The following is a 24,856-nucleotide window of genomic DNA, read 5'->3' on the forward strand; positions in this document are numbered from 1 at the left end:
ATTTGCAAAGGGTATTTGCAAACATTGAGCGAAACTATGATGCCTGAACAGCTTTCATAACAGTGATCACACCAACTACACGTCTCTCTCTAATTAAGTAGAGTTAAGCATTTGTCCTTTAACACCTCTGCAGATATGTCTATAGCAACCATTCTTTCCCACTATTTCCCTCTTTATTTGTCATGACCCTTTTTTATTTAGGCCATGATTCTGTTGTGAAGGCTAGTTTTATGAAGCCCATAACACAAGCCCTCTGAGCTAAACTGACTTGCCTAAACTCATTTTTGATATAAGAATGGGCTTTCTGTCAGAGGCAATACATCTCAATGATGCCAGACACAAGTCGTTCTGCAAGAATATACTCATGATTCAAGAGAGAGTGCATAATGTAAACAAAACATAAACTGAGTAATCGAAATGCTCAACATTTATTTTTTGAAAATAGGCAACAAAATTTGAAGAATTCTGTAGTAAAAAGGCATTAATGATGTAATAATATGGCAAGCATAAACATCTATTTTAATATTTCCTGGAAATACTTTTCTGTAGTCCACCAAACAAGAAATCCTCACACCATTTATTATTTTCTATAAGGAAAACAACCAACAAATTATACTGTGTTTCAAAGGTTATACAATTTTTTTCATTCATTCATTTTCTTGTCGGCTTAGTCCCTTTATTAATCTGGGGTCACCACAGCGGAATGAACTGGCAACTTGTCCAGCAAGTTTTTTACGCAGCGGATGCCCTTCCAGTCGCAACCCATCTCTGGGAAACATCCACACACACTCATTCACACTCATACACTATGGACAATTTATGTCTTTGGACTGTGGGGGAACCTGGAGCACCCGGAGGAAACCCATGGGAACGCAGGGAGAATATGCAAACTCCACACTACCCACTGAGCCACCCTATATATATATATATATATATATATATATATATATATATATATATATATATATATATATACATAAATTATATAAATTATAAATTATATAAACACATAAATTATAAATTATTTAACTTGTATAAATTCTATAAACCTATTATTTTAAACCTGACAAGAGGGACTGACATAGATGTCTCCACAGATTTTGTAGATATAAGATACTGCCCCTGTCTTCAGAATCAAACACTTTTGGGGATGTGGAGGATTGACTCTTTTCACAAGACTGTTATGACAGTTTAACAGTCATCATGTGAAATTTTTCAATATTTAGATTTTTAAAATAATGTATGAACATTTATATGCATTTATGTGTGTATTATATCATCTTTGCATCAAATTACAAAAAACTAGTTACCGCTTATGCGAGGGGTTTCTAATGCAGCATCTATAGTGCTGAGATTAAATTTGACATTATTCTCTCCTCTGGCTAACATCATCAGTCTCACACTATTTTTTTCCTTTTCTAAAAGTCTTCATGATACCATCGAGGAGTTTTTCTTTTATTATTTCAGTAAATGGGATTGTAATAAAATTATTTATTGTGCTCTCCTATTCACTGTTGTCTTGGTTTACCCAACCATGACGCCTTCCGCTACTCAGAAACCCGGAAATGTTGAAAGACAGAGAGACAGACAGACAGACAGACAGACAGACAGACAGACAGCGAACAGACAGACAGACAGCGAACAGACAGACAGACAGACAGACAGACAGCGAACAGACAGACAGACAGCGAACAGACAGACAGACAGACAGACAGACAGCGAACAGACAGACAGACAGAAACATAGAATGCAATTCAATTAATTATTAGAAAAAATAAACTGAGATAAGAAATATCTATCTGTCTCTCAGTCCATCCGTCAGTCCATCTCTTTACCTATTTAATAAACTAAATAAGAATACGAAGTTTTTATTTTAATTATTTATTTTTAGATTTTTTAAAAGTGTAGATTATTTGTAATAGTTTAGAAGTATGCCTATAACTTTGTCTATTCTGATGATCTTTTCTTCAATAATTAATATCTATGATGTCACCATGGTAACACACACAGATAGATATATGCAGTAAAACTCCTCACAGCTGATCACTACAGACACACTTGTTTCATGCACTCTAAAATATGCTGGGATGTTGTAAGCCAATGTTTGGTCAAATATGAAAAAAATCCCAACATTAAGTCATTTATTTAAATTAAATTGAAATGACACTTTTTAACCCAAATGTTAGGTTTGTCCATATTTCAATTAAATTAAATTCATGTTTATTTATATAGCGCTTTTACAATGTAGATTGTGTCAAAGCAGCTTAACATAGAAGTTCTGGTAAATTGAAACTGTGTTAGTTTCAATTTACCCAAAATTGAATTACAACAACTCAGAATTGCAGTCCAAAAACACTACCATGCAAACAGAAGAAAATCTAAACCTTTGCTGTCAAGCCAAAAGACATCTTTTGCTCATTGATTCTGAATAACGAGTATTCATAATCAACCAAAAATAGACTCATTCTGAATTATGACTGATTCAGTACGATGTGAGAGCAAATTTAGCACCTAAAAGGACTGACAAATGGGACATTATGGAGACCTAAAGTCTTGGAATTAACTGCACCAAAATCAAAACTAACATCTTCCAACACAAAACACTACAGACTATTAGTAGTATCGAGTTATTGTAGCTCAAGGAATCAAATCACTTATCTGCAATCAGACAAACAGACAGTGTGAAGCCAGGACTTACCGGGGCAAATATGACCATACACATTTAAAAGCCAAAAACAGAGAAATCCAGCTTCAGAACATATCAGATACTGCTGAGAGTCAGATGAGAGCAGTCTGTGTGCTGGTCCAGTCGTGTAGATGTTGAATACGAGCTCAGAAAAGAAGGACTGCCTGCCTTAATATAACACTGCACTGCCTCTTTTGCTCAATAGCCTCAAACACACACTGAAGAAAACTGATGGACTCCCCAAATTTTCAGATTAAGCAACATGTACAGGCAGAGAGATTGTGTGGCACAGTGATTTTACCAGTAATGGGAGAAAATGAGTTTGGGATAACAAATGGGGGTATTAAATTTTAGTCATTCAGTAGACACTTTAAAACGAATTAATTTGAGAGAGTTAAGTGTGTCAATCAAAAAAAGTTATTATATTAACGGATTAAAATACTTTAACTTAAAAGGAACTTAATATTGTAACGCATGCTTTTTTGTATGATTATTTAAAAGATAAAAGATAACCGTGTTAAATAATATAACTGATCATGTATAATAAATATCAACATCTTCTCAGCTACAATGATGCTCTTTGGTTTACTGCCCTAAAATATTTTTATGGAAAATAGTGTTGAAATTTATTTCAAATGATGTAAACAAATGTTGTTAAGTTGCTGTTAATTGATTGTTAATTGTTCACCATGTTATCCAAGGTTATTTCAACCATTATGTAAAATTGTGTTTTAAATTGTGTATAATTTGAGTATAACTGTGTGTCCCTTGTGATATTAAAAAATAAATCTATTGCTGAAGATTGAAAGTTGATATCGAAATGTATTGAGAAATACACATACATTAACTAACAATATTGTCTGTAAATCTGTAGTAAATATTATTGGGATGTGACAGTTACCACCTGTAAAGCAAATATTATTAAGGCAACACTACAATTATGTCATGAAACATGCGGATAAAAGTCTGAGTTTGTTCTACATGTTACATAGATGCCTATTTCAGATTTATGTCAATATACAACATGATTAATAATAACCACAGACAACAGCTCTTTATATAAGACAGCACTGGCCTGTCATTATAGCAAAAACAATGATGCCTTCTCAAGACTAAGCACAAAATGTCTGCTCACATATCATGCCAAAGTCACAACCCTTAACAGTGAAGCGTATGTCTGCGTATTGAAAATAAAATTCTCATGATGCCCATTAGAAAAACTCAATATGCCACAACTGGTGCTGAATCTCTCACATTCAAGATGCTTTGTCACAGACCAAACAAAACTGCCTGTTTCTAAAAGATGAGGTTGTGCAAACTTTAATCTGCGGTTTTATTATCATTGATGTACTGTTGGAATTTGAGTTTAAATTTGAATATTTGTTTTTAAAAATATATATATTGTTAAAGTCAGTGTAAATCTGAAGTTTTTAAGACTTATATTAGTATGTTGATGTACTTCTTACTGTAACAGAATATTGAGTAGTGGGTGGGGATTTCCTTTTGTACACAATTCCCTCATAGCAAACAAATGGTAAGAAGGGTTTGGTAAACTTTGATCGAAGTTGTAATGTGATAGGAGGTTGACAACTGAGTTGAGGATCCAAATTAAGCGTTTATTAATCAATCAATCAATCAATCAATCAATCAATCAATCAATCAATCAATCAATCAATCAATCAATCAATCAATCAATCAAGCCTTTATTTGTCACTACACTTTCGTATAGCGAAATTGGAAATTGGACCCCCCAGACCATACACAAAACATCACAAACAACTTTTCAGGGGAGACAGATCATTGGAGGTAGCATTTAGAAACGAGGAAAGATACATTTGGACAGTTAGGCTAAAAAACACCCCCTCAGCTTGCCCTTGATTAGGACAAAGTGAGAAAAGGGAGAAAAACAGCCCTATCTTAGCATAAGCACACCGGCAAGACACAACATAGACAGAGGGGATGGGAACAGGGGTAATGGAAAACAGTCCGTTGAGTGCGGGCAGCCAACTGGTCCAGCAGCCATTTCCGGCGCAAGTCACAGTCCCGCCCACGCCCCACATGGGTAAAAGCACACGAAAGGTCAGAAAGGTCAGGCAAGCAATGAATCAAAACAAACAGACAAAGCAAGGTCAAAACATGGCTAGGCTAAACAAGGAAAAACGCATCGTAATGCTCACAGATAAACAAGACTCAGCTCTGAAATGCGTGTGTGTGTGCTGTTTAAATAGTCCTTGTAATGAGTTCATAACGATCCTCTGGCTGTGTGTGTGTGTAATAAATGGAACCCAGAATAGGTGTGTGTGAGCGGTGCATGACTGGATATGGAGTTCTTTAGTGTGGTGTGTGTAGTTCTCTAGTGATCCACATGTATATCAGTGATCTGAAAGGATTAGATCGCTGGTGATTGTGACACAAGTTTACTAAAAAAACAGTGGAGTTACTTGTACAGATTAATTGCTCACATAAATAATAAAAATGTAAAAATATTGTAAATTTTGATTCTATTTTGAACTTTAAATATACTTGTAGCTTTAAGTATAGTAATGATTGGGGTATTGCAGCAGAGTTCCACTTGTAGCCTTTACAATTCATTTGCAGAGAAGGTGATAAAGTGGACAAAAGGGAACTTTATTATAAAGACTGGTCAGACAGGCAAAGTTCGAGACAGGAGAAAAACAACAAAAAAGATAACCCAAAAAGAGTAAGTGAAATAGATTACCAGAGGTCCGGGCAGAAGACAAACAATTATAAAGCAAGAAACAGTCCAAGAATCAAATCAAGGAAACAAGTAACATGTTGCCTGTTTCTAGCACATTTTAGCATATGGCTAAGTAAAACTCCTACACTGAAAAAAATGCTGGGTTTTACACAATTAATTTAGGTTGTGCCAAGACAAATCGATTAAGTTAACACATTTAACTAATTTATGTGGATTGAACAAAAAAAATCAAGTTGCTCATTTTAAATAAGTAATTTAAGCAAGTAAAAAAATATATTTTTGAGTGTATTGTTCTGCAGAAGATAATCAGAGTCTGAATTGGTGCAATGCATGGTGGGGTGTGTAGTCCGGGTATTATGATGAAATGAGAGTTTTCTTAGACCTGTTGCAAACATAAAAAGTTTTAAAACATAATTTAACTAACTGTTAACATGTTTCTAGCATGCTTAAGCACATTGTTAAGCCCCCAGTATACTTTAAACAAAAGAACGAATTGAAATAATGTTATTTTTGAATAAATTCCAGCCAAAGAATGTATATTTTGATGTTGTTTTGGTAGCTCAAAACCAAAGCGAACTTTGCCATATAAACACCTTAAGCTACCATTGGTTATTTACGCAATCTCTGAACTCTGCATCCTTTGACGTGCAATTCATTTCAGACATGAGAACAACATCAAATACAACAACACTAATAAATTAATACAATGGAGAGTCAAGTAGAAGAGCTGTTGCAGACGTATCCGCACCTGTATGATTGCTCACAGAGGGAATTTAAAGACTTAGAGTTGTTTACAAAAAAAAACACACAAAAAAAACATTGAGTAGTTTTTATCTCTCAGCTGCTATTTTTGTGTTCAGGCGTACACACAAGCAATGTCACACATTTACAACTTTGGCCCCCTGTAGCATGGGGATTTTTGAGTGTTCAAAAACAAATACGAGCCACAAACTTGTGCATTAAAAGTTCATACATGTAGTATAGTGGACTTTTAATACACAAGTTTGTGGCTCATATCTGTTTTCACAAAATCCCCATTTCTAAACTGTTGTTTGTTATTTTTAGAAGAATCAATATGTCAAATATTAAATCAATAATCAGATTGAACTGATATTGCGAATCTGAATCAATACTCAGACCTATCCTGATTGTCTGACCTGACTCTGGCGGTCATAACCTCCATTTAAGGAGATGCAATTAAAATATGCCCCCAGAAGAATGTTTAAATCTTACAAGACAAACTTTAATTCAGGATATATTTGCCCTTTAAGAGTTCAGCCTGAAGTATAAGGATTCCCTGGTGTGTCCTTCATACTCCAGTCCATCAGTTGAGATCCTGCTGTGATGGATTTATCCATTCAATACAGTGAACCTTTGCTGACGCAATCAGCTGAAAGTGTGTCTGACAGTGCTAGAATCACACTGGAGTTTAGCTGAATCTAATGGACAGGTGTGAGAAACCAATGGCATGACAGGTTAACGGAAGAACGACAGCGTCTTTCAGGGACCTGCAGATGTGCTGAACACCTGTGGAGCTGCTGGTGCTTTTCTTCACCAAAACACTACCAGTCTTTACACTCTCCAGCACTGAGACCACTCAAAAGTGTGTCAGACAGAAAGTGTGTCATGTTTCTATCTTTAGTGAGGGTGACCTGGGGTTTGGGGAAAGCCTCGCTTCAGTCTGAAGATGAAGAGCTGACACAGAATTAGGAGACCTGAAAGATGGAGGTGTCCAAGTGCTTTAGGCTCAAAATATGTGTCTAGAAATCCCACAGAGATACTCTGATTCTCTGCTGCATTTAAATTCAATAGAAAACACATTAAGAAGTTCTGGAGGTTATGACAGCACAGTGTTTCCTAAGCTAAATCACTCCTTTTTAGGTCATTTCAACCGGTTTGTAAGATAATATATATTTTATATAGTCATGAAAACATTGCAGTTTTATTATAAATGGGTGTATTATTATTATTAATAATAATAACAATAACAACAATAATAATAATGATAATAATAATAATAACCATAATAATAATAATAATAATAATAACCATAATAATAATAATAATAACAATAACAACAACAATAATAATAATAATAATAATAACCATAATAATAATAATAATAATAATAATAATAATAATAAGAAAAACCATAATAATAATAATAATAATAATAATAACCATAATAATACGAAGAAGAAGAACAACCATAATAATAATAATAATAATAATAATAATAATAATAATAATAATAATAATAATTACAATAACAACAACAACAACAATAATAATAATAATAATAATAATAATAATAATAATAAAAAATGTATGTCATGCATGTCTTTCCTACTGTGGAACTCAATGGCTACTAGTTTCCAACATTCTTCAAAATATCTTCTTTTATGTTCAATAGAAGTAGAGTTTTAAGAATACTTGACATATCCAAATGCACACACACACATTATGAGTGAGGAGTGAGAGCACACACACATACACTATAACTGCACTGACTGTACAGTGACAGTAGTTCATGTCATTGAGATTTATGGCAGAGATGCTGAATCTCCTCCAGCAGGAGACATGATGTGCTGGAGCAGACAGTAGAAAACCACTGTTATTCAGAGCACAGCAAATCATTCTGTAACTCTATCAAACTGCCTTTCTCTTATTTAAACTATGATGATTTACTGTACATGAGCTGTTCATATGGATGTGAATGTAAATTAGTTAGAGAATTCTATGTGTAGATTTAAATGTTATATGTATATGTATATTACTACCTCACAAAAGTCTTGTCACCTTTCCAAGTTTTAGGAACAACAAATAATAACTTGACTTCTAGTTGATCATTTAATATAAAGTGGCTTATGTGAAAGGCAAAGGCAGAGTTCATCAAGATTCTTTGGATTCATCTTTAATGCCTTCTTCTTCATCTTATCTCTGACATGCTCAATAATGTTCAAATCTGGTGACTGGGCTGGCCAATCCCGGTGCACTTTGACCTACTTAGCTTTCAGAAACTTTGATGTGGAGGCTGAAATATGAGAAGGAGCGCTATCCTGCTATAGAATTGCCCTCTACTGAATGTAACCCCAAACCATGATTTTTCCTTCACCAAACTTGACTGATTTATGTGAGAATCTTCGGTTTATGCGGGGTTCCGATAGGTCTTCTACAGTATTTGTGATGATTAGGATGCAGTTTAACAGATGATTAATCTGTAAAAAAAATATACCTTCTGCCACTTTTTCAATGGATCAACTAGAAGTCAAGATATTATTTGTTGCTTAAACTAAGTTAGACGACAAGACTGTGGTTAGGTAGTGTATATACTGTACAGTATGTCACTGTCGCCTCTATTCAGGCATGTAGATTTTACCAAATTGTTATTGATGATGCTAACAAATATAATTTATAAAACAAAATTAAGATTATTATCAAAAGCAATATTAATATGATAGCAAAATTTTGTTTTTGAAGTAATTTAACATTTTTGAACCAAAACTTTCACATACTGAAAAAAGCATGGCAAATTATTACCATTGTCATTACAATTATAAGTATACATTTTTAATTATTTGGATTCTACTTTTTAGGAGTAATTTATTATAATATATATTGTTTTAAATATAATATAAATTCAAATGAAAAATTTGAATCCTGAAAAATATCAATCAATCATGGCACATCACACATAAAAAATAGCAAAAATCCTTTTACACATATCAAAAACCATACTTATCAATCTTTATAACATCACGTGTAATGCAAGATCAAGATGTTTCATGTATTTAAAATAATTTAAGGGAGTAAATCTGTCATGATTTAAATAAGTGCCTGCAGGATTTTATGTTTCTATTTCTTTGGTTGCTGCTTGACTGATAGTTCATTGTAATGGCAGGTGAAGAGCGTGAGATCATACTGTCCTCATATTTCACAGCTGAGAGTATCAGACAGAGGAAAAGCCCTCTGAAAGCGTGTCTGAAATTAATTTCTCCTGTGGCTCCTATTGAGTTACAGAGGGAAGTATTTATTTAGAGCCACTGGTCTCGGGCCTGAGAGACTGAGGGAATCCAATTTCTCATTTATGTGGATCGTTGGGGCGGCAGAAGAAGTGGCCGTGTATCGACAGAGCGCTGACGCTCATCCGACCACTGCTAATATGTTTTGAATGTGGATCCAGCATTGAGGGCGGTGTAATGGAGGTCAGCAGAAGGGGCTGCAGCTCCACGTCTCAGCACTGAAACACAGGCTGAGCAGATCTACATAGCATATGCACTACTACTGTTATGTTTTTTTTTTTGCTTATTTGTAGATTGGGTCACTTTTTTTTGTAACAGAAACGTCAAATTTGTATTTTTGACTTATTCAAAAGAGCTATTATTACCATCCTTACATGAAGCTTAAACAATAAAAACAATAAAAAAACAAAGCAAACCAGGAAAAAAATCACCCCTAAGAAAAACAGTTACTTTCAAATTTATTTAAAATATCTTATACAATCATTTTCCTTCGCCTTAGTCCATTTATTAAACAGTGGTCGTCACAGCGGAATGAACCGCCAACTTATCCAGCATATGCTTTATGCAGCAGATGCCCTTTCAGCTGCAACCCAGTATTGGAAAACACCCATACACGCACATACACTACAGCCAATTTAGTTTATTCAATTCACCTATAGCGCATGTCTGAGCCCCTGTAGGAAACCCACGCAAACACGGGGAGAACATGCAAACTTCACACAGAAATGGCAACTGACCCAGCCAGGACTTCAACTAGCGACCTTATTGCTGTGAGGCAAAAGTGCTAACCACTGAGCCACTGTCTTACCTAGGCTATACATTTCTCATATTTTAAAATGTTACGTTTTACAAAATTCCCACATCTTTTAACTACAAGTTTCATCTTAAATTTCAGAAGATTGACGTTATACATGCACTTAAGATAAATGCAATTATATTCTGTTTGCAGTGTTATTTTATTTATTTACACAAAAATATTAAATATCTATCAAAAATGTTAAAATAACAGTGCTTTGGAGTTTTCTTTGGACCAATATGATTGTTTTTTGAAAGCTTTTGTACTGTGATCTTTTTAACAGTCAAGTAGGTACGATCAACATTTGAAAGGAGCTCCTTTGCTGCCCTCGTCTGTTTTAGCCAGGAAATGCTTTATTGAGTAAATGTTAAAACAGGTCTAGAAAATAAATAAAAAATGAAGAGTATAAATGCTTTTGGGTGCTTCTGAAATCACACCATGTAGCTAAATATTTAAAACATTCACACTCAAAGCAACAAAGTGTATAAGCTAGCATTACTAGCGTAAGAAAAATTCACAAGGCCTTAACAACATGTAAATAATTAACATACTACTGGTCCATTGACATTTCTCTCTGAAAACAAGTCTTTTAAGCAATTAGCGCCATCTGGTGGCAGCTTCAAGATGAGCCTCAAAAAAAAAAAAATGCACACAAGATACCAAGTCAGATGGTGTGGTGTGATAGGGAAACCATCACTGAATCTGAATAATGTGGACCTCTGGGAGTTGTAGAGTGTATAGCAAAAAGGAGAAGATGCGTCAGGATGATGATGATTTAATATGTTCCTTTTTAAGCTACTGTCACTTACTCACTTCGCTCATCCGTAGTAATTACAGCAGAGTAATTATCCTTATATAGCTCGCTTTACATGTTTCTGTGTGTTTGTGTGTGTATGTGTGTGTTACATTTTTGATTCCCATGAGGAAATGGCTCATATATAACAGAGAATTGATTACTTAGAAAATTAAAAAATGCAGATTGTCTAAAGTGAACTTTGGGTTAAGGGGTTGGTTTTGGGTAGAGATATGTGTACAGTGTTTAAACAATATGTCTAAGTGAAGTCCTTGTGGATGGGTGTGGGTGTGTGTGTGTGTGTGTGTGTGTGTGTGTGTGTGTGTGCGTGCTTGTGTGTTTGTTAGGTTCTGTTTATGGGCAAGAAACCTTAGGTTGAAACCTAATTCTGCGAAAAATGTAAAACTATTTTAAAAAGAAAGTATAGATTTAGAATTTCCAGAAGAACAGATGAAGCTTTTTTTTATTGTTGTGCAGTGTAATAGATGATCTTATAGTCAGTGTGTGATTATATTATTATTAATAATATCTATTATGTATTATTATACATTGAAGAGGGCGGTCAACTTTTTTGGTAGTGGTTTGATAATACATGCTGCAGTAAATCAATTTATGAATGTATTTAAATTACATCCAATTTATTAATGAAATGTAAATGTTTTCAGTGTTTTGAGGGATATTTAATGACTTTTTTCTAAATTACTGTAGGTCAAACTATACAAATTTTAAGTCTAATTTGCATGAATGGCTACACGCAGACATAAACACCTATTTTAACGTGTTTTGTAAATACTTAAGATGTCGATTGGTGCTCTAGAACTGCCAGTTTAAGACTGTTGAATGATATTTGATAAATCAATATTTATATTATACATTTTTAATTATTAATATTTAAGAAAGCTAATAATGAAGAAAGTTATTATTAAAGGGCTGACCCCTATACATCTTGTTTTGATGTCCTTCTGGGGGGATCAAGTGTTATTTAGGGGGGTCAATCCTCCCCAACCCCCCCTGTAATTCACATCCTGCTTATAGTATCTGCTATAAATGCAAAGCCATATTTTTAAAGAACGATCATGTCACTTTTATGCATGACAGGTGACATTTAATATTAAAAAATTCTTCCATCATTTCTAAGTTATGTTAAATATTTCTTATCTAGATCCCGTATAAAATCACTTCATCACCGCATTTTTTCTCTTTCTGTGAAAAGTTTCAGTGAAATTTTCTACATTTCCATTAGCCATATTATCATTTTGCAATTTATTCAATTTGTAGGATAAGGGAAACACAACTAACAAGTCAGATTTGTGTTTTTTTTTTTTTCAAAGAGAAATAAAAGTTACAAAGTAACAAGCTCAGTCATTGGGACGGCACCTTTTTTACTGATAGGTACCAATATAGACATTTCAGTCACAAACATGTACACTATAAAATAATCATTCTGTAAAATTTACAGTAAAAAAATGGCAGGTTGTTTGGCAGCATTTTACCATTAAATATATGGTAGAATTACTTCTAAATTTACCTTATTTCATTAATTTACATGGTGATAATACACCAAGGTTTTGAAGTATTAACATCTACATTATACCTTCCTCATAAAGGCAATGAAATTGCCAAATCACTAAAATTAAATGAGTGTAATTAATGTTTAAGTATTTAAATTTGTGTAATTTTCACAATTTACAAACACCATCATGGTGATACACATGATACTAAAGTAATGCTAAGACTAAAGTAAACATTATCTACAGTAGAACATTAGAACTGAAGGGCTCTATTTAACTATTCTAGATGCAAAGTCTAAAGTGCATGGCGCAAAAGCATTAAGGATGTATACAAATTCATTTTTGGTATTTTAGGGATAGAACAATAAGCTCTGCGTCCTGCCGCGTGGTCTAACATGGGACATTTTAATCCTTTTTTTTTCATACATAAAGATATTCGTGTGTTGCTGTACATCCTGTGTGTCTTAAACAATGTGTAAGCATTTGTATCCACATAGGCGCATAACTAATGCGCTCTGCACTGGACTTTAGACCAGCTTTCAGTCGGTCAATGGCGCAGTCTATTTCAGTTTCTCAAAATAGCAATGTGCCAACCAAGGATGTAGAATTGGCTTAGACGGAGGTGACGTGTCCCCACCATTATCCACCCATTACTGAAATATCCCTACCAATAATTTAATCAACTTCAAAATAAAATAATGCTCCATTAACCCGTAGAAATTTACATGTGCACAAAGTCAGGTTCACTTTGAGTTCACTGTAATACTATAATTAAGGCAGTGCAATTAATTCAGTTAATTTCAGTAAATCAAAATTCAGTTTCGATTTTGACCTCCATCATTATGAAAAACAAACTGGAAAAAGAATTGCGGCACACTTCTTTAAATTTCTCTACATTCATAACTTCTCAAAGCCTGATTGCAGTAAAACCATGTAAATTGACTTTTGCAGCATGTGACGTGATTGTTATCTGTATTATATAAGGGTTTATTTTATATTAGTAAGTACTTTATTCATGTTTTTAAAAGCATGAACCAAATTTGCACGATGCATGCGCTCTAGAGATGTATATTCCCACCAATTTCAAGAGCAAATCTACGCCCCTGTTGCCAACAATGTGCCTTAGCACACCTCCTTTATAGACCAAAACACCTATGAGTCCATAAAGTGGCACAAATGGATTTGCTATTTAACCAACATGATGCAAAACATAAAAATTAAAATTGCGCTGGTCTAAAAATAGCAACAAATCGTACTAAACACGTCTTGCGCCTTATTGCGCCAGGTGTATGATAGGGCCTGTAATTTAAATAACTGAAGAGGAAAAAAATAAAAACAAAAAATCAAGAGAATTTGAACCTTTACTTCTGTGAGTGTATAAAACAACAACATTTAAAATGTCTAGTGTGTTTTTGTGAACACATGTGTCTTGATAGTGTGAGGCAGTGGAACAATGCACAAACACACACTTTCACATGAATGAGCACATGCTTGCCCAAACAAATAAGAACACACACACACACACACAAACACACAGGCTTCACCCGTTTTCTGCTGTCCTGCATTACAGCTGTGTTTGCCTCTGTCTTGCTCTTTCACACTGGTGTAATTGTGAGCAGGTGAGTGTTTCCATGCTGAGGCTTGTTTATCAAGCTTTCACAGCTGCATTCTGCAGGGCAAAATGAAGAGCGCGGAAAGTGGAGAGGATTACAACAACAACACACATCCACACACACGCACACAAACGCATGCACACACACACACACACACACACACACACACACACACGCACGCATGCACGCACGCACACACACACACACACACACACACACACACACACAGTGCAACTCTATTTTGACTATTCTGAATGAGAGACAGAGAGAAAGAGAGAACAACTATCAGTGTTTAATGTGGGGATTGATAATGTGGTCCTTTTACTGAAATATTAATTATTATTACTGTTTATAGTATTTCCTCTCTCACCCTCTCTATATATTGAGAGAGGGATGTATATACAGTTGAAGTCAGAATTATTAGCCCCCAGAATTATTTGCCCCCGTTTATTTTTTTCCTCAATATCTGTTTCATGGAGAGCAGACTTTTTCCAACACATTTCTAATCATAATAGTTTTAATAACTCATCTCTAACAACTGATTTATTTTATGTTTGCCATATCAGTAAATAATATTTGACGAGATATTTTTTAAGACACTTCTATATAGCTTAAAGTGACATTTAAAGGCGTAAAAAGGGTAATTAGGTTAACTATAGGCAGGTTAGGGTAATTAGTCAAGTTATTGTATAACGATGGTTTGTTCTGTAGACTATCGAAAAAAAAATATAGCTTAAAGGGACTAATAATTTTGATCATAAAATTATTTTTAAAAATTAAAAACTGCTTTTATTCTAGCTCAAATAAACCAAATAAGACTTTATCCAGAAGAAAAAAATATAACCAAACATACTGTGAGGATTTCCTTGCTCTGTTAAACATAATTTGGGAAATATAAAAAAAAAAAATAATAATAAAATAAATTCAAAAGGGCTAATAAATTTGACTTCAACTGTATACATATACAGGTGTTTGTACAAAGAAACACCTGGTTTTAGACCATTATGTATGGTGTATGGCCTCCTTTTCGGAACAATATGGCATCAATTCTTCTTGGGAATGATAGTCCGGCACAATGGCCAGAAGGATTTTGCAATAGTATCTTGGTGCACCCTTTATGATGCAAGCTGAGATTGCATCACTCAGCGATGCAATGTCAAACACTATGCACTGTGACGGGTAGGGTTAGGGGTGGGGTTAGGTGAGCACATTAAAAAGCATTGGATGCAGCTCAGATTGCACTGCACCATGTCTGCATCCAGACCCCTCTCGGAATTTGAGCCATTCTTCTTACAAGATAGTAGCCAGTTCACTATAAGTGATGCTGGTGGAGGAAAATGTTACGCTTCTTCAAAAGACCCTAAAGTGGCTCAATAATATTTGATTCTGGTGACTGTGCAGACCATCGGAGATGTGTAGACTCACTTTCATGTTCATCAAACCACTCTGTCACTATTCTGATACATGACATTGCCTTCAGAATACAATGTTTGAACCCTTGGGTGCACTTGGTCCTCCAGAATGGCTCCAGTAGTCCTCGGCAATTATAGCCTATTTAGCACAAGAACTGGCCTTAGTATGGATATAACAAGTATTGATATTGCGGTAACACTTTACAATAAGGTTTATTAGTTAATGCGTTTACTAACATGAACTAATCATGAACAACACATGTACAGCGTTTATTAATCATAATTGAACATTTACTAATGCATTATTAACATCCAAGTCCATGTTTGTTAACATTAGTTAATGCACCATGAGTTAACGAACTAGCAATGAACTACTATTTTCATTAACTAACGTTAACTAGCATGAACAAATACAGTAGTAAATGTACTGTTCATTGTTTGTTCATGTTAGCAAATGCATTAATTAACATTAACTAATGAACATTATAAAGTGTGACCGATATTGCAGCCCAAATCATCATTGATCCACCCCCATGCTTCACTCTGGGGATGCAACAGTCTGAGTAGTAAGTTCTTTGGGGCTTCTCCACACTGTTACTCTCCAGGATGTGAAAAGAAAAATTATTCGCCTGGGTTGAAATGGAATGCTACTCTTGCACCCAAGTACCTTTGCATGCGTTACTATGCTCTTCATTATCATTATAGGCATCAAACTACACCTCTAACCTTAAAGTACTTAATAGTCCTAGAGTTTGGTTACAATCTAGAAAAACATTTTGGATTTTAAACAATGTAGTCTGTCTCGTATTTATTAAAACCCTTTTTTTTGCCCTTCATCTCATACCAATCTTTTGTATTATGGTTTAGAAGTGGCATTGTAAGCATTAAAGACCTTTTTTTGTGATAATACATTTGTTACATTTTCTTATTTATCAGAAAAATGTAACCTTCCCAAAACACATTTTTTTCAATATCTTCAGACACGTGAATTCATAAGAAATACATTTTCCCATATTCCCCTTGCACCTCCCAAACAAGAAATCCATCAGAATTTAGATACAAACTTTTTAAAGGTGCAGTCTCTAAAATTTATTCAAATTCTTTTTTTTTTTATTTATTTATTTGACAGTTAGGTTCCTCATTTTTTAAAAATAATGCAGAGTTGGGAATCAGATCTCAATCATGTTTTCACAGACGAGGAATGGTCCAAGATTTGTCTCGAGTACAAACCTCTTCTATTTGTGCTCGTCATTCCCTTATACAATTCAAATATTGCATAGAGTATATTGGACTGAGACAAAAATATCTAAAATTAACCCAGGTTTTGATCCAATTTGTGTTCTGTGTCGACAAGCTCCAGCCCCTCTTTTTCATATATTCTAGCTTTGTCCAGCGCTAAGCACTTTTTGGGCATCAACTTTTAAATCAATTTCTGAATGCTTTCTTTCAGATATTGAGCCATGCCCTCTACTAGCATTGTTTGAACTTAACCCTCCAAATGTTTCTTTGTCATCTACGCAATCAAATGCACTTGCTTTTTGTTTAATAATTGCTAAAAGGCTTTTAACACTGAACTGGAAAAATCCTTTCCCACCCAGTTTGGTGTATGGGATGCATGATCTGATGCAGTCTATGCAAATAGAAAAGATTAGATATACAGTTTGCGTAATACAGAAAAATTTGACACTATCTGACAACCCTTGCTCTTACACTTATTTTTAAACTTATATTTAAATCCTATTTATATATATATATATATATATATATATATATATATATATATATATATATATATATATTATTCTTTTAATTTATTATTTTATTTTCTACTGCTGTACCCTTTGCGCATGTATTCATATATTTTCTGTATTGTTGTTTGGCCTAATATGTGTTACTTTTGTCTATAATGATATTTTTTCTATCTTATCTTATTAATATTATTATTATATGGATGTATATATATATATATATATATATATATATATATATATATATATATATATATATATATATATATATATATATAGTTTTTTGTTTTGTTTTGTTATTTAGAGAGAAAGAAAATGTGAGCAAATTGTGTTCTACCTCCACATTGGAGCAGTTGATGTCAAATGATTCTATGTATCTGATGCTGTGGCTCTCTGACTAATATATTTAGTTAAACTAAAAATGTAATTCGCCCGAATGTGGCATGAGCGATCAAAAGTTTGGCAAAAGCAGCCATGTATATTGACCCTGCTGAGCTCCTGACAAACAGTGTTGGTGGAAACAGGAGAGTTAAGGTGCACATTTAATTCTGCAGTGAGTTGGGCAGCTTGGGTTTTAAGTTTTCTGGATTAGCACCCAGACATCCCTTTCATACATTTTCCTTTTGCATCCATAGTTACACTTCTTGGAGGTGGTTTGTCCTTCTTGGGGGTATGTTGACATTACCCTGGACACTTAGGCTCTTGATACATCACAAAGATTTGCTGCCTTTGTCACAGATGCACTGGAGAGATGCGCACCAGTAGTTTGTTTTCTTTTGAACTCTGATATATTCTGTGCATAGCAATGTTTTTTAACAAAACTATGTTATTAAACTGCTAATTAAACTTTCACACTCTCCTCTTATGTTTGGAATGCGTAATCAATAAAGACTGGCCAAATTTAGCCATTAAATATTACAATAAATTGGCAAGTGTTTTCAATTATAGTCTGGGCTTGACATAAAGTTTTTTGATCATCAGCCACTTTGGTCATTCGCCATTTTCACTAGCCACAATTTTGTTGTTGACAAAAAAAATATTTTTTAGGCTCAAATTTGTCTTTTGCATGCTACAATTTTTTTTTTTTCAAAAGTCCATATGTCTCCTCATTCATTTCACTTTTTGTGTGTTGTGACCTTGCTCAATGAGTGTGAGAAAATGGTTTGTGGTTTCATAGTGCCGCATTGCAATTAGTTTTATTTCACATGACTTTTTAGGGCTCAACAATTTAACAAATTTTTCTCTTGCCTCACCAAACTAATTGTTTCCTTGCCTGAAGTTTTAAATAATCTGTCAAAACAAGCCACATATAGCTGTATACACATTTTATTAAACAAAAATGTTATTAAAAATTGACATTCACAAAAGAGTCTTGTATTTAAAACTATGCACAGTATATGTCATAGTAAAGGATGATAATTAAGCCATATTAAAATAACTAAGTAAGACAGCAGATTAAAAACATACCATGTGCAATAATGAAAGGATGACCACAATTAGTGTTAAGCCTGTTAATAATCTGTTCAAGAAATGGTTACAATGAAAGCGGCAATCGCTGCTGCTTACAAGAAATCTTGAACTCTTGAAAGCAGCAGGACAGTGGGTGTGTACAAGCATTGCTCTTTTCCTGTCTTTTTCAAAGAGAACCTATCACACCAGTTGTGTTTCCATACACGGTTGCTACATGTAACAGGAGTGTGCCTGTGTCTCACTTTGCATGTGATCATCCCTTTTTCGGAATAGTTATTTTAACAGTTAGTCGTGCTGCTTCTCGATTTTAAGATTATATTTGCACGCATGTTGACAAACAGTCATAAACTATGACTCTAATCTTTAATGACAAGCCAGCACTGGCAATTTAAAAATTATTTTTAACCAGCCAAAGTGACTAGTGGGTGTGACTATCTAAAACCCGCCACATCTGAAATTTAACCGCATTTGGCCTGTTGGCTGGTTTAAATGTCAAGCCCTGATTGTAGTTATATTTTAGTTCAACAAATTGTAATTTTTTGTATAGTGTTTGTTTGCCACTGTAGTGTATTTTATACGTAAATATTTAAACTTAAATATTTCAGTAACTTTATTAAAGGAGATTAACAGTACTTAAACACGTTCCATGCACTTGCTATAGTAATTACTGTACATGTAACTAACCCTAAACCTAACCCATATTCTAACCCCAACCACATATTAAAATTAATGCTAGTTAGCAGTTACAGGGTAACTACACTTCATCTTAAAATAAGTGTAACCATTATTTCAGACAGAAAAACATATTTGATATTTGTAGTGCACACTATGCTTAACCCATATAATTATATAAGGTTCGACTTGCTGACATCTTGTTCTGACAACCAAACTGGATAACATCTGATCACTAAAAAATAAAAAAGAAGCGGAAGAGTTACAGTCGCTGATGTTCAACTGCAAAACAGCTGTGAAGAGTAAACGTCATCTTATGCTGATTTTGTTGCTCTTGTCAGCGGTTATAGATCTGAATGCACCTGTGTCATATTAAAACATCCGCTAATTACACACGCAGACACACAAACACTCAAGAGCGCTGCGTCTATCTGCCTCTGCTTCAGTCTGCATTGAACACTTCAGCATCTCTCAGACTTCCTGAATATCTCAGATAGGTGACTAAATACTGCTGAATGCAAATCCACACACACACACAGACGCATACAAACACACACAACAGCGCCCGCAACCTTTCCATCCCCCAACCGCTGCATTCATGCCACGGTTCATTCCAATGATTACCAGTGTGAGGCAGGAGTAAAAATATCCCATGTTCTTGCACAAGTATCAGTGTCTAATCTACTAGCTCAGTTAGAGTTAAACTGATCAACACAGAGTGCATTGAAAGTTTAAAATAAGTGCTATTTGCAGGTTCATGACACTGCTGGAACTACATTTTGATTCACGGAAACCTCAAGTAGTGTTTCATAAGATAATCTGAGTTCAAACGTGAAGAAGACTGAGATTGGATGATCCCAAAGCTCATTAATCATCTGTACAATAAACTCAGGCCAGTGTGCATCTTGGCACTCTTATGGCAAGCTGTTGTATCATTTAGGTTCCATTTCATATGTGCACTTAATGTGTACGTAGTGTATGTACTAAAGGAAGTTCTGGGTTATATAATGTAACTACATGGGTCAAGGTTAGTTTCAGGAGTAGGTGTAGGGATGGCTAGTTATTACACATTTTATGCAATGTCAGTGATTATTACATAGTAGGCTATGTATATGTGTAACATGACTTAAAACTTAAACCTCTTAAATTACTAATCATAACTGTTTACATTTTAAATGACTAGTCAGGATGTTCACAGTGGAGTTAAATGAAAATCCTATTGTAACACATCATCTTTGGAATCTATTCTGCTTCCATATTAACAGATAATTACTAAAATATTGGCTGTTTATTAGTAGTAATGATTCATGCCTTATGCTCTTATTAATGCTCTTAATCTACCATATACCTATATGTAAACCTAACAACACTTTAATAACTCTTAATAAGCAGGAAATTAGATGTTTCTTATGGTCATTGTTAATAACTAATTACATTAATAACTAGTCAGTGAAAATAAGGAGTTAATAGTGTGAATTTGTCTCCCAAACTAAAGTGTGACCAAAAACAAAAAAACAAAATGTGTCTTTAAATAGTATTTACTTCATATTAAAATATGAATACAATGTACTTACTGTGTTCATAATGTATTGCAAATCATTTCTAGTGCTCTCGAGGTTTAAGGGTGGGTTAAGGTGTAAGGGATGGTCAACAGTGTAATTAAAGATGTAATTACAGAAATTAATGACAGATGTAATTATGTTTGGGTTTTTAATGAAGCATAAGTAATGTACAAACATGTATTTACACAATAAGTACAATAATTTCAGTGTACGTATATATTAGTTAAGGCCACTTAATATAAAGTGTGACCAAAAAAATAAACAAAAATAAAAAACAATATATAATACTGGTGGGCGACACAGTGGCGGAGTGGGTAGTGATGTCGCCTCACAGCAAGAAGGTCGCTGGTTCAAGCCCGCAGTTGGCATTTTTGTGTGGAGTTTGCATGTTCTCCCTGTGTTTGTGTGCTCTGGTTTTCCCCACAGTCCAAAGACATGTGGTATCACGTGAATTGATCAAGCTAAATTGGCCGTAAGTGTATGTGTGGGTGTGAATGCAAGAGTGTGTGGGTGTTTCCCAGTACTGGGTTGCAGCTGAAAAGGCATCCACTACATATACACATCCTGGATAAGTTGGTGGTTCATTCCACTGTGGCAACCGGTGATTAATAAAGGGACTAAGCCGAAAAGAGTATTAGTACTAATTAGATTAGTATTAGCATTAGTATCATGAGTGTCTAATTAATAAGTATTATCTAAATACGGCCTAGTATCTAATGAATAAATACGAGCATGCAAGACTAGTATAAATACAAACATTATCTATTCAATACATATAAGTATCTAACAAATTATTATCTAATGATTTAGTACTAATATCTAATAATTGTAGTAGTTTGTAAAAAGGGCATCCGCTGCAAAAGTTGGCGGTTCATTCTGCTGTGGGGACCCCAGGGATTTAGCCGAAAAGAAAATGAATGAATGAATGAATGAATGAAAAAATATGTACTGATTGCTGCTGGAACTGAATACAGGTCTTATTCATTTAATTTTGGATATGCGCATATAAAATCGTTGATGGAAACGGATAAAAATAAGGGCAGATAAATTTTGAAAATGAAAACTTTTGTTCACTAAAAATAAGATGTGCATAAACTACAGTGGGAACAATTTTACCGAACAAATTCCAGTATGCGCATTAAAAAAATGTGATTTTGTTATAAGAGAGATCATGTGATGATAAAAATGTGTGTGAATGGACAAATCAGCAGGCTGAGCACACTGTAAACCATCTGAAATGTTGATTTGGTCATTCTAAAATGCCTTAACCATTGCAGTATTAGTGTTATTATATTAATAAACACCTCCAGAATAGTAAGTGCTCCATGTCTTATGCTTTCAAATGCCACCACTCCTTCTGAGGCGCAAGTCATTTATAAAGTAAGCAAAAGATTGACTTAGCTTCTCCTACCACAGTAAATTTAGTTTTTGCTGTTGATATTTGACCCCAGTTAATCAGGAAGTGACGATTTTGTTCTCTTTGACTTGTTAGATGGATACGCTGCTTTATCCACACATCTTTAATGCAATATTCCAGTTTTGCACGTTCATTTAATTTGCATTTTTGGATGAAAACATAGCTAATGACAGATTCCCAGAAAAATCAAGTTTGATATTTGTTACTACTAACAGCAAAATAATTACAAGGCAATGCTGAGATAAGTATTCACATTTAAAGAATAAGTACTTGCATCTATTTATTAGGCACAAGTATGGAACAAATAGAAATAGCATCACAAACGTGCTATGTAATGAATAGGTAAGTACACTGTATTAGGGTGTCCTTGTTACAGTGAAAAAAATATTTAACTGCTTGAGTAATATTAATTAAAAGTACTTTAGTACATTAGAATGATGATTAGTATTACTTGCATTTATACATTATAATTATAATCGCTACAGCAAGTACAGGTAACAACAGGGACACCTTAAAATAATGTTTTACCCTAATTTCTTATGAATAAGTCTTGGTATGTTCTAGCTCTAAGGGAAATAAAGCTGTTGTAGCTAATGATTAAGTACTTGTTCTTAATAGAAAACATTGCAGCATTTAAGACATAACTTGTAGCATATTTCCCAGAGATGGGTTGCAGCTGGAGGAGCACCTGCTGCGTAAAAACTTGCTGGATAAGTTGGCGGTTCATTCCGCTGTGGTGACCCCATATTAATAAAGAGACTAAGCCGACAAGAAAATGAATGAATGACTTGTAGCATACTACATTGTAAAAAATACAGGGTTTCACACAATTCGTTAATTTTGTCTCAACACACATGTATTACGTTAACCTAACAAATTTAAGTGGATTAAACATAATAGAATTAAGTTGTCCCCAAAAATCTCAACAATTGTTTTGTTTTAGCTCATTTTAAATAATTAGCTTGAACAGGCAGCAACATTTTTTGAGTGTAGTACATGTTATAGATTAAATGGTAAAATGGCTTGCCATACACTCTTTGTATGCTTCACTGATCATAAGTAGGCATAAAATCTCATTTTATTTTTAAAACACTGTCCCCCTTCTTTTCCTCAGTTGCTGTCTCCCTATGGAGTTTCCATGGCTACTTGGTCACATGATCTAACAAAGCCCCTCCCTCTGCCCTGAGGTGACTGTCACAGCGGTTAGTCAGACTCGACCACCCAACCAGGATACGATCTGACTGTATATCTGAGCATGTGTGTTTTTGTTTATATGCATGCATATAGGTTGGAGCTAATGCGTGGATGCACCTCTGGGTTTTGCCATAGACACAAATCCACAACTACAGTAAAATAAAGGGTCATTTAATGATTTAAACAGTTTTACAGCTGTAAATTCTATATTTTGCTGAACAAGATTTGATGTGATTCTTCAGCTTAGCTTTTCAGTCTTTCTTCTGTTGCTTCTTTTCCATGTGAGGAAAAGGTGGGTCATGAAACTGCTGCCTTGTGCTAGAGACAGAAAAACGGAGAGACAGCCAACCTTTCACAGATAAATTTCTGCATATCTGCGCACAAGCAGCCAAAGCACATCTGCCTACAGTCTGTCAAGCTTTCAAGACATCTCCATGTGGACAACCAACCACTGCTCTGTGAGTGTGTACAACTCTATTCCTCCCGCCAGTCAACTTTACTTCAAAGAATCACACTGGCCGGCTCTCAGTGCTCTGTCATCTCTGCTCAAATTCTCTCTTACTGTCAAAACTCTTTTAAAATGAAATGACTTTATACATTGACTTTAAAAACTCACTTCGATAACTTAGTCAAGGTTTCCTATAGCCACATAAATTGACCTTTTTAATATTCCAAATTGAATTACATCCCACTAAGGTACACATTAAATTTTTCTATTCTATTCTATTCTATTCTATTCTATTCTATTCTATTTTGTTTGATAGAAAAAAAAACTGACTTTATAATTTACAAAACACATTTACATCCTTTTTATCTTCTATTCTTTTTTATGCATTGGATAGATTTCGAAGTACAGTACATGTGTACATTTTTCTGATTTATTCTGTTATTTCTATTACTCTACATTTAATATATGTTTAATAGTTGGTTAAGTCCAAAGTAATTTATATAGCATTCAATGTACAGATTTCTATTCTATTCTATTCTATTCTATTCTATTCTATTCTATTCTATTCTATTCTATTCTATTCTATTCCATTTTGTTCTGTTCTATTCTATTCTGTTCTATTCTATTTAACAGAAAAAGTGACTTATTTTGAATTTACAGAACACATTTACATTCTTTTATCTTTTATTTTGTTTTACAAGTTTATGCATTGAGTAGATTTCAAGGTAACATTTAAAATTTCTTCTAATATATTGTGTTATTTTTATATTCTACATTTAATATTTGTTTGGTA

General features: G+C 34.1%; 1 protein-coding gene across 7 annotated transcripts in view; it reads right to left on the bottom strand.

Moving 5' to 3' along the window:
* Window positions 1-24,856, bottom strand: part of synpra (synaptoporin a) — a 97,988-nt gene that overhangs the window by 23,124 nt on the left and 50,008 nt on the right. For 2 of the 7 annotated variants that reach the window (XR_015502516.1, XM_087273675.1), the window contains exon 1: window positions 2,699-3,046. The exons of the other annotated variants lie outside the window; for them this stretch is intronic. Coding sequence is in view for 1 of the 2 variants with exons in the window: in XM_087273675.1 (XP_087129801.1) it covers window positions 2,699-2,722 (24 nt within the window). In the remaining variant the exon portion in view is untranslated. Of the gene's footprint in view, window positions 1-2,698; window positions 3,047-24,856 lie in introns of those variants that run through there. 7 annotated transcript variants of the gene reach the window in all.

The sequence above is a fragment of the Danio rerio genome, chromosome 11 (genome assembly GCF_052040795.2).
Source record: "Danio rerio strain M-AB ecotype USA chromosome 11, GRCz13ab, whole genome shotgun sequence".
NCBI classification, from domain to species: Eukaryota; Metazoa; Chordata; class Actinopteri; order Cypriniformes; family Danionidae; genus Danio; species Danio rerio.